General features: G+C 40.7%; 2 protein-coding genes across 2 annotated transcripts; one reads left to right on the top strand and one right to left on the bottom strand.

Annotated features, from left to right (window-relative positions):
* Positions 1-1,253: 1,253 nt before the first annotated feature.
* SARC_01692 (beta-lactamase) lies at positions 1,254-7,695 on the top strand (the record flags this gene model as incomplete). Its single annotated transcript, XM_014304593.1, has 10 exons — positions 1,254-1,434; positions 1,781-1,891; positions 2,402-2,601; positions 2,974-3,112; positions 3,315-3,394; positions 3,972-4,115; positions 4,969-5,085; positions 5,610-5,798; positions 6,515-6,741; positions 7,347-7,695. 10 exons carry the CDS (start codon positions 1,254-1,256, stop codon positions 7,420-7,422), a joined length of 1,464 nt encoding a protein of 487 aa, XP_014160068.1. The 3' UTR covers positions 7,423-7,695.
* A 338-nt stretch (positions 7,696-8,033) lies between these two features.
* On the bottom strand, positions 8,034-12,220 carry SARC_01691 (hypothetical protein; the record flags this gene model as incomplete). Its single annotated transcript, XM_014304592.1, has 4 exons — positions 8,034-8,311; positions 8,947-9,097; positions 10,285-10,451; positions 12,131-12,220. 4 exons carry the CDS (start codon positions 12,218-12,220, stop codon positions 8,105-8,107), a joined length of 615 nt encoding a protein of 204 aa, XP_014160067.1. The 3' UTR covers positions 8,034-8,104.
* Between the last annotated feature and the right edge of the window lie 405 nt (positions 12,221-12,625).

Raw genomic sequence — 12,625 nt, 5'->3', positions numbered from 1 at the left:
TATATATATAGTATATATATATATATTATATGATCATATATATATATATATATATATATATATATACGTATATATATAATATATATATATATATATATATTGTGTGTGTGTGTGTGTGTGTGTGTGTGTATTTATATATAATATGTAGTGAAGCAAAAATTTAAATACTTTCGCAGCCGCAGTCGTCACCACAGTCACGGACACGGCACACGGTCATGGGAAACAGCAGCGGCAGCAGCTAGCAGAATGCGCGGTCATTGCACATACAAAGCCAGAAAGGAAAGCATGTAGAATAACATATAAACTACAAAAGGCAAATCACACACGGTCATTGTGGCGGGCCAGGAAGGCGGGCGCCAGCCGACGGTCGGTTTGAAAAAAACGTGACAATTCTGATATTGACACCATGACCCAAAAATTTCGTCCATCCAACTGACAGTGGTCCATATGAAACTTAAAAGTTCGATTTTGAACGTAAAACTTTTTTATTATAAAAGTTTGAACGTTAAACTTTATGAGGTAGGATTTAGAAGGCTATGCACAAATAAAATAAATTCTAAAAATCTATAAAAATATCAAATAACATATTTTTCATAGCCTTCTAAAATCTAAACTAAATATACACCCTTTTTTTTTAAGTATCCTTTTTGGGGTTATTTTTCAGAAGGCTAAAATATGTTTTCAGTTTTAGTCTGTTTTTTTGGAAGGCTAAAAATATAGGGGGGGGTTTTTTTACTCTAAAGAAATGTAGAATACATAGCAGACTTGCAGTCTGTTGCAGATGGAAAAAGTGATGACGCCATTAAAAGTGATCAATTCTTTTTCTTTGTTTTTTTATAAAAACAACAAACCAAATATATTTTTTATTTCAACCGTATCCTTCTTCATATAGACTATTTGTGGTCTATAAAAAAAAATAGTCCACTCGTAGCACATAGTAAATAAATAGTAAAATATATGTAGAGTAAAACGTATGTAGAGTAAAATGTATGTAGAGTAAAATGTATGTAGAGTAAAATGTATGTAGAGTAAAATGTATGTAGAGTAAAATGTATGTAGAGTAAGATGCATGTAGAGTGAGGCTATTTATGTACAAAACATAAAACAGACATATTTACATACTCTCCTTTCTTTTAATAGACACAAATGTTAGATAGTAATAAAGCAGCCAGTCACACCAGACAGCAACAAGGATTCTTCGGGCGCATACTACTTAATTCTTTTCATCGAATACACACCACCAGATACACACCATGTTTTGGCCACCGCTGCGGTATCTGGCTATAACTGCCGGTGCGATAGTGGGCGTATCTGTTGCTCTGATGCGTCTATTTGGCAACAAGCCACCTGCCAAAACTCTGAAATGGCAACTCGTGGGTGATGCCTGTAAACCCGATTTTATATGGAGCGGTCATATCACCCCAGGCTGGGAAGGTGAGTTATATATCTAGATCAAAACTAGTGCTTGTTGTTGCTGCTGCCACTTGCCTAAATACATGATGTTATATCATTCAAAACTAGTCGTCATATATCGGAAACGAAGTTGGCGCCAATTTGAATCCAAGAAATCAAATTAGATGAGAATGCTCCAGTACCTTAGGATTGTTTTGTGTATTGTATTGAATGTGCTCAGAGTGAGGCATACCTCATTCCATAGCTTTCCCAAGGTTTAACTATGTGGGCTATGTTGAACCAGTACACATCTTTACGACCAATTGGCTTAGCATACACGGTCTTTGTGAACATGATGATTGTATTAAGGTCTACATACCCTTTACAGGTGTGTTGGATCCTATCAAGAAAAACTTTGAAGAGGGCTACGAGATAGGTGGCCATTTCACAGTCTACAGAAAGGGAGAAAAGGTGGTAGATATCACGTTTGGTTACCCAGGTATGCACCATGCATCCACGAAAAGTATCAGAATTTTAGTTAGTTTCATTAACCTTCATTATGGCGAGTGAGGAAGTATAGTTATTTCACCTATTACGATCATTGTGATGGTTATTGTTGGTTAGCAACCCCCATGTACCTGGGCTATCTTAGAGTGCGCGACACTCGTTTAGCCATAATTGCCAGTGACATAATTGTACGTAAAGGGTGGTACTCTCTGTCTCTGTTAAGCTGTTGGGCGAAATAGCGTGTCTGTGTTTGTAACACAGATTTTCGAGCGCAACAAGATCGAATGTACGAATACTTATATGATATAAACTTGAGTGTTTATATATAAGAGGCACCCCACTGCCTTCGAATTGATGCATATGGCGATTGGTTTGTGTTTCTGTCGGTCACATATAGTGCTTACCCACCACAATCCACCACACACCCTCTAAGTATGCCATATATGACGCTATCATACACACTTCTCCATGGTCACAAACTCTACGACATACCACCTCACAGACGACTCCTTCACCACTCCGTACGCGAAGGACACCGTACAGCTGGTGTTCAGCTCCACCAAGTTTGTGTGTGCCATGGCCATGGCTATGTTGGTGGATCGAGGGCTGCTGGCAATAGACGAGCCCATCGCTACCTACTGGCCTGCCTTTGCGCAGAACGGGAAGGAGAGTGTCACAGTGGGAGATCTGATGTCACACGCGGTATGTACTGGGGAGTGTATGCGGTCTCTCGTTCGGTAGTCATGCTGTGTAGTTAGTCACCAATCGCTGCGTCTATGGATGGTGGCCGTTCGCGCGCAGTTATTGTTTCCCTGCTTGGCAGGTGGGGTGGAGTAGGTGTTTGTCTATACGGTGTGGTGTGTGGTGTTCAGATGCAGTCTCGCTATTGGTGCTATTGGGTCTAATTCGCATGTCAAGGACTATAGCCTTAAAGCCTCTCTTTGGAGGATGCACATGCGAGCATGACATGTGTGTCTGTCTCTCTCTCACTTACCCATTCCTGCTACATGCTTGCTTTCTAGTGCACATGCTCACCTATTTGTTGTGTGGTTTGTACGTCCTAACCTAATGTAGGGGGGTGTGCACGGCGTGTCTGAGCGCATTCCACTTGACGTGACACTCGACAGCGGAGACACTCTGCGGAGCATTCTGGAGAAAACTGAGATGGACCCGCGCACGTGGCGGCAGATGGGCAACCAAGGCTACCATGGAAGTGAGTGCAATGTGTTGCCATGGAAGTGAGTGTAATGTGTTGCCTTATGTTATGCATGGGCCTTTGTTGCTTGTGTTGGTACGCAAAGGTCGAGTGTCGCGCACATTCTGCTACGCCTTGTGTGTGATGTTGTAGTGCTCACACATTGATGTACCTACATCAGCAAAAGCACAACACAACCAACCCCTCACACCTTCAATAGTATCAAGGGGCCTGTACGCCAATGAGATCTGCAAGATTGTCGATCCAAAGCACCGGTCAATAAATACATTTCTTGAGGAGGTATGTATGTATCGCGACTTGATCATTGGTGTTTGTGTCTATTAATAGAACACAAAACGGTAGGTAAATAAGATACATATACAGCAGAGGTTAGGCACTCGGACTCGTCAGCTGTACTCTGAAATAGACACCTGCGTTGTACACGCAGCTCAGCCTCCTGACCACAACTAAATCTATAGTTTAAACCAACCCCTAAACCCTATGTGCAAGTTATAAGCAACTGAGGTGTGCGTGTGGAGTGTGTAGTGTTAGTAATAACGGTGGAATTTAAAAGAGGTGTGTAGATTATTGTTTTTGTATATCAATTGTGCTAAGTCATGGTAAGAACCAGTTGTGGGCTTTTTATTTGAACAGAAACCCTAGACCCCAACGTTGCACGGTATCACAGCGACAGAGTCATGTTGCATCGACAGTGAATATTTACTCGGCTAGTATAGGAACTATCGCTCGTATTCATCGAGTCATTTTACCTGCGACATAGACCCAGAAACAAAATCCATGTATCACACATATACAAACATAACGGAACAGTAAACAATATCAATACTTCTATCGTCATCCACCCACTCCTGTGCAGGAGGTGCTTGTGCCAATGGGTATACATGATTTCCGGATAGGAGTAGTGGCTGGATCAGACCTGGAGTCACGCATTGGCGAAGTCTATGCGATGAAATGGCACAAAATGTTGTTTGGCATCTTGCCCCGCCTCTACCTTCCAACGGTATCTCTATGTGTGCTATAGTATGTTTATGCCTTATGAATATATTATAATAAATATATATATATATATATATAGTGTATATATATATATATATATATAGTAGTAGTATATATATAACTATATAGTGGTTAGTATGTAAGTATGTATCTCTATATAGTATATATATTATTACTATATATATATATATATATATATATATACAGATATACATATTTATATATACATATACATATATGTATATGTATATATATTACATTATATATCTATATATATATGTATATACATATAAATATATATATGTATATATATATCTATCTATATATATATTTTTATATATATATATATATATGTATGTATGTATGTATGTATGTAGAAGTAATTATTTATAAACACATCAACATAGAAATTTTATATGTTTATATATATATATATATATACATACACGCACACACACATGCATATTTATATATATATACATCTACATATTTGTAGATGTATATATATTATATATATATATGTATGCATGTATGTTTATATATATATATATATATATATGAGTGTGTGTGTTAGAAAGTGAGACTATCTCCAGATATCATATGTACAGTAAATAGATATTGTACGTTTTTGTGGTGCACGTGTTGTGCATGTCTTACTTTCTACCTATTTCTTTGGCAAATGATGGCAGTTTGACTGGATGATTGATCCCTATACCCACTCTATATATATCATTAACCTTTTCAACGCTTGTTACGGCCACCGTTGATTCATCAGCCAACACACACGTGGCTGTCTTACTGATACGTTATTCTCACATGCAAATGCACTCTCAAACGCCCACCTCTACGAATCCCAGAGGTTGTGCAGTTACATCTACAACGATGTATATCTGAGGGAGCCCGAGCACAAGTTTGTCATGAGCTTCATCAACAAGAAAGATCCGAATAGTGTGCCTTTAATGGCCTTTGCCAAGGTGAGCATTTGTCATATCTTGTGTGTGGTTATTTGCTTGCGTGCCCAAGTGGTTACTAAGCCTTTTTATATACTCCTATGATTCGAACACGTATTATCTGTTTATAAATATAAGTGTTAATGTATTTGTCGTCTGTTTATATTTATATGCTGTTAACGTATTTCATCGACTGTGTATGTGGCTGTTTTAATCCCAGAAGTGCCTTCTTCTTTTTTTGAATCTTCAATATGATTTATACACATACATACACTTGTAGAAGTATGCTTCCATCAGCCATGTATGTGTCTCTGTGATATGTGTCTCTGTGATCTGCTACGCACACCCCATTCATCACTCGCGGTCCACGTGTTCAGCAAACGGATTGTGGATGGGACATACACAACACAGGGCAGTACAATGCCATCAAACGTGCTGAGAACGAAGCCACGGCTGTAGGCGAAGCGAACACCCCCCACACACGTGTTATAAACACAAGAGCCGCGGGATTACAATTCTAATTATAGACTGTTGTGTTCTATAAATAGATCTGGAAAGACGGGCCCAGGGGACTGTCAGCGTACAGCCGACACACCGAATGGAGGCAGACGCACTCTCCGTCCACTAATGGCTTTACACGCGCAGCTGTGCTCGCGCGGATTGCGAATGTCTTTGCCCACAGCGGCGTGGATCCGGAAACTGGCATTCGCTTTATGAAGCCAGGAACTGTGCAAATGGTAGGTGTAGAATACGGACTATACACACACATCTATATATATATATGTGTGTGCGTGTGTGTGTGTCTGTGTGTGAGTGTATACGCGCACACACATACACAAATACATACATGTATGTATGTATATATGTATGTATGTATTATACATGCATGTATGCATATATATATATGTGTGTGTGTGCGTGTGTGCGTGTGTGTATATATGTGTGTGTGCGTGTTTGTGTGTGATTATATATATTTTATATATATATATATATATATTTCTATATATGTATGTATATATATTTATATAGATATATGTATATATATATTTCTATATATTTCTGTATATGTATATATATATATTATATATATATATATATATATATATTCACGATGCGTCGAGGATGTATATGATTGCACTGTACATGCGCAGAGGGTGAGCGTCACCTGCCAGATATCTTAAGCTGATTGATGAAACACTCAACCCCACTCTTCCCCAGTGGGTCACGCACTCCTTGTATGAATGTGTTCGTATACATCACCCATGTGTATTGGGTTGTTTCAGGGTTTTATCATGTGTATCTGTGTGGCATTGCACCCCCCCCCTCCCCTCCACCCTAACTGATTCATATACGCTATCCACAACCTAACCCCATGCACAGCTACACAAACACACACGCATGCCATGACCATTAATTATCTCATTCCGTCCCTATTACCTACACCATCGCGCAGGCATGTAAGAAGCATGAACGGCTACAGGACGCAGTCCTACAAGACCACATCCAGTACACCCACATGGGTTATACTGATATGCTGACGATAGTACAGACCCCCCCCTGGTGTAACCAGCCGGTGTTTGACGCCGCAAAAGGCGCGTTTGTGGGGTGGGGCGGGGCTGGGGGCAGTCTCATACACTTTTCCACAACTCATGAGATGGCCGTGGCATACACTATGAACAGGTACGTTTCTCCAAATCTATTTATAGAACACAACAGTCCAGGGTAACTATAGGCACCCATCACTTATGCTCATGATGTACGTGGCATTGGGTTAGTACACACTGTACTGGGCATTGGGTTAATACACACTGTACTGGGCATTGGGTTAATACACACTGTACTGGGCATTGGGTTAGTATTGTGCGCACGGATGGTTCTGCGGGATGTGAATGTGTGTGTCCATTGAGCATGTGCCTCTGCTGTGATGTGTATGGTCCACTCGTCCAGGCACACCACCGCAACTGTGAATCAGTGCTACGCCACAGTGAATACGTATTAAATCAGCACTACGCCACAGTGAATACGCAGCACTACGCCACAGTGAATGCGTATCGCACACAGGCTACACTGCACTGGATGTCTGATGCCTGGTTGTTTGATAAGTACATGGCATATGTTGACAAGGGTGTACTGCTAAGTATATGTTGTATGTTGACAATGATGTAATAATAAGTATCTCTTGTATTTTGCCGCTGCAATAATACATGCGTATCTATTGTGTGTGAATATCCGTCCAGCAGCTCACTGTCCTCGCTCTCTCCCACACAACACAATCCAATGCACAGATACTCGCCCCATGTCTGTGACTGGCGAGCGCCTATGTATGCGGCAGAGGCACTGGAGATCAGCCGCAGCGTATGAAGACTCCGTGTGTGTGACACAGAAGACAGCACAGGCACGTGCTAACCGCAGGTGGCTCAAATGTGGAAGGGACTGATCTACGTGAAGGGTTGGAGAACGTTGAAGACGAACCGGAAATAGACGTTAAAGTGTCAGAAGAATGGCAGGAGAGGATGCGATGGGGACATGTGAGGATAGGGGGGCGGTGTGGGATGTACACTGCACGTGACAGGTATGCTGAGAGTGACTTCGGCCAGAAGGGTAGCTGCAACACGGCGTTAAACGATGGGAACCAAATAATTATATACTACAAGCCAACTAGGCAATGTACCAGATAACTATATACTACAAGCCAACTAGGCAATGTACCCAATAACTATATACTACAGACCAACTAGGCAATGTACCAAATAACTATATACTACAGGCCAACTAGGCAATGTACCAAATAACTATGTACTACAAACCAACTAGGCAATGTACCAAATAACTATATACTACAACCCAACTAGGCAATGTACCAAATAACTATATACTACAAGCCAACTAGGCAATGTACCAAATAATTATATACTACAAGCCAACTAAATAACTATATACTACAAACCAACTAGGCAATGTATAGAAGTATATACGTCCACCCCATTTCAACCGAATGGCGTTTACTATCAGTAGATGGGTGTATGCTTGCGGACACTGTATGCTACGTGTTGGCTAGTCGACTCAGGTGTGCTATGTACGTGTCTAGTATCTGCTTCTCATTGGCCTTCACTGTCTCTGCGAGTGCCCAGGCGACATCCCCCACATCGGCTGGCTGTGCTTGGCCGGGTTTATACTTCATGGCCAACAACTGACATCTCATCCGCAGGAACTTGATCCATTCTTTGTCTGATGCCAACGCCCCCACGTCCTGCGTTGCAGGAGAGTGAACGTGTGGATTTGTGAGCAGACGTGTGTGTGGGAGGCAAGCCTTAAAACCCTAAACCTCAAAAACCCTATAACTAGATAAAACAAGAGGGTGTGCATGCTTGCGTCATTTAACCTTGGTGCTGCGAGTCTGTAAATAAATAAAAATATGGGCCTACAAATTGGGGAAACCCCGTCTCAGACCAGTTCATTTGTCGTGATAAATGTAATGAGGACTCTAACAAGCCTACGCTTTCAGCAACTGGTTTGTATTTGGCCAGGTAGCTGATTTCGCTGGCATAGTTAGCTCTGCCATGTGCCATCGGCCCCATGGGCGTGTGTGGTACAAATTGATGTGACTTGCGCTGTGCTGATGCGTTTGGTTCATTGAGAGACGGGTGTGGTGGTAGCAGACCGCAGAAGACCAACTAACCCCTAAAACTTTAAAACCCTAAACCTATAAAACTATAAAACTCTAAACCCTAAATCCAAAACCCTAAAACCTAAACCATAGAACCCTACATTTTAAACCTTAAAAAAGCAAAAAGCCAAAACCCCTCGCCTCAGACACAAGAAGCCAAAAGCACTAAATCTCCCAGAATCCAAAAACCACGTGCATCGAACAAGCTGTGACTGTACCTGTTGGAAGTGCTCCGTGAACCGCTCGCGCGAGAGGGCTGCCAAGACATCCAATTCCATTTCATTGGACGTATACACGCGAAGGAACGCTACCAACTCCACAGGCAGACCCAACAGAGACACGTCCCTCGGCAACTTAAACGATAGTGTGCTGAGACCAGAGGGGCAATGGAAGGAAGGGCGTTAGTACTAAACAAACAGGTACACGGGTCAGCAGGTAAACAGTTCAACACACTACGATAGTACGGATTGGAATGAACAGTCAACCAATTCATTAAGCAACGCTGGTGTAAGTTGACAGTTAAAGTTAAACTGTTAAACTTGTAACATTTAAACAAATAAACACCTTAAAACACTCAAATACTTAAACAGTCAAACAGTTAAACAATTAAACAGTCAAACACTTATACAATTAAACAGTTAAACAGTTCGGAAACCAGTAAATCCTCATATACAACTGAGACTCAATCACACACCCATACGCACATACAACCGACACAAATACTACTTATACATATACAACTTACACACATATAACCGACACTTATACAACTTACACAAGCCTTTACATGGGCATTGATATGACATACACAGGCATTGATATAACTTACACAGGCATTGATAAAACACACACAAGCATTGATATAACTTGCACAGGCATGGATAAAACACACACGAGCATTGATATAACTTACACAGGCATTGATATAACTTGCACAGTTATTGATATAACTCTCGCAGGCATTGATATAACTTACACAGGAATTGGTATAACTTACACAGGCATTGATATAACTTACACAGGCATTGATATAAAATACACAGGCATTGGTATAACTTACACAGGCATTGATATAACTTATTGATATAACTTACACAGGCATTGATATAACATACACAGGCATTGGTATAACTTACACAGGCATTATTATAACTTACACAGGCATTGATATAACATACACAGGCATTGGTATAACTTACACAGGCATTGATAAAATACACACAAGCATTAATATAACTTACAGAGGCATTGATAAAACACACACAAGCATTGATATAACTTACACAGGCATTGATATAACTTGCACAGGCATTGATATAACTCTCACAGGCATTGATATAACATACACAGGCATTGGTATAACTTACACAGGCATTGATATAACTTACACAGGCATTGATGTGACTTACACAGGAATTCATATAACATACACAGGCATTGATATGAGTTACACAGGCATTGATATGACTTGCACAGGCATTCATATAACTTACACAGGCATTGATATGACTTACACAGGCATTGATATGACTTACACAGGCGTTCATATAACTTACATAGGCATTGAGACCATCTTGAGCACCTGCTGCTTCTTTGCAAAGAGTTTGTCTCTCGTGCTCACACCCAGAACCAGCGACAACGTATCGTACGTATTTGGAGTGGGCACGAACCCACTATACAGCAGGAATTCAGCGGTAGTCCTAGGACCATAGAACATGGCTACCTACGTAAATACAACCCAGTCACGGAAGAGCATACATGTTATGTTATGGTTAGTGCATTAGAGGCAAGGATATATATGTAAAAGGATTTCCTATCTCCTATTTCCTATCTCCTATTTCTTATTTCCCGTTTTTTTCCTAATTTCTAATTCCTTATCTCTATTTCCTATTTCCTATCTTCTGCTTCCTATTTCCTATTTCTAATTCTTAATTCCTGATTTCAAATTCCTAATTCCTATTTCCTATTTCCTAATTCTTAATTCTTAATTCAAAATCTCTATTCCCTATTTCCAATTCTTAATTCCTGATTTCAAATTCTTAATTCCTATTTCCTGAATCCTAATTCTTAATTCTTAATTCAAAATCTCTATTTTCTATTTCCTATTTCCTATTTCCTATTTCCTATTGCCTATTTCCTATTTCCTTTTTCCTATTTTCTATTTCTTATTTCTATTGTCTATGTTCTATTTCCTATTTCTGTTGCCGTGCGCATGTGGTGCTATGATTTGCACATACCACATTTGGTGTCGCATGCCGGGGATTGCATATATATGGCATAGGGGTGGGTTAATGGAGGGGTGGGATGTGTGTGTGTTAATGGAGGGGTGGGATGTGTGTGGGTCAATGGAGGGGTGGGATGTGTGTGGGTTGATGGAGGGGCGGGATGTGTGTGGGTTACTGGAGGGGTGGGATGTGTGTGGGTTAATGGAGGGGTGGGATGTGTGTGGGTTAATGGAGGGGTGGGATGTGTGTGGGTTACTGGAGGGGTGGGATGTGTGTGGGTTAATGGAGGGGTGGGATGTGTGTGAGTTTGTATATAAATTTTACCGGATCATTCCAATGCCACACTGCCTTAGTCTGCATCTGGTCATCGGGCCCAAATTGGAACTATACGCCTGTTTAAAGTAAGACATCCTCATACACAACACTCCCATGAACTATACGCCTGTTTAAAGTAAGACATCCTCATACACAACACTCAACTGAACTATACCTGTTTAAAGTAGGGCATCCTCATACACAACACTAAACTGAACTATACGCCTGTTTAAAGTAAGACATCATCATACACAACACTCCCCTGAACTATACGCCTGTTTAAAGTAAAACATCCTCATACACAACACCCCGCTGAACTATACGCCTGTTTAAAGTAAGACATCCTCATACACAACACTCAACTGAACTGTACGCCTGTTTCTGTGTTTAGCTCAGTCGTAGCCACGTGCGCGTAGAAATGAGTGCACAATCACGCACATCAGACATCCACACTTACGCCAAACAAATGCAACACAGCACCGGCAGTGAAGCTCAGCAGAAGTACACGTGGGCACAGGGATATACACAATAAGATGACTATATAACAATGAAAAAGTGCTATACACAATTAGAAAATAAATTAACAAATACATAGACAAAGTAAATAAACAAATACATAGGCAAAGTACATAAACAAATACATAGACAAGGTACATAAACACATACATAGACAAAGTAAATAAACAAATACATAGACAAGGTACATAAACAAATACCTAGACAAAGTAAATAAACAAATACATAGAAAAGGTACATAAACAAATACATAGAAAAGTTAAATAAACATATACATAGACAAGGTACATAAACATATACATAGACAATGTAAATAAGCAACCAGCACTGTGAGCCTTCCCCACACCTGTTGCCCAGCAGCAAAGTGGTTCATGGCGGAGCATTCGATGCATCCTTCCTCGTCATTGTAGAAACTCGTGATCTGCAACACAGGCATGGAAGAGTGTTCGGATGGTTGGTTAGCAACAGAATGCATTGTTGACATGTGTTATAGGCGTGTGCTGATGGATCGTTAGGCGGTGGTGGTTCATCTGCTGTGTATGGTTGCTTGGCAACGTGTTTCACATGCGTCTGCTGAGGAATGATCCGGTGATTGAGTGTCACCTGCATATGTGATAGTGGTGCGGTGCATAAAAGCCTGCACCAATAGAAAATAACACACGAACAAACTATCACATCACATGAGTGCTAGGAACGATCCCAAATGTACAGATCTATGAATGGAGAGTCCAGCACACGCCAACGCATGTGCTATACGGGCATGTGCTTAAACGAATAACTAAATACAACCCACCTCTAGGAAGCAGAGCTAGCTATCCAGCCAGCAAACGCACGTTTAAAT

Source organism: Sphaeroforma arctica (assembly GCF_001186125.1).
Source record: "Sphaeroforma arctica JP610 unplaced genomic scaffold supercont1.69, whole genome shotgun sequence".
In the NCBI taxonomy this organism is placed as follows: Eukaryota; class Ichthyosporea; order Ichthyophonida; genus Sphaeroforma; species Sphaeroforma arctica.
The sequence above is the reverse complement of the archived record's forward strand: the minus strand, read 5'-3'. Positions and strand labels throughout refer to the sequence as shown.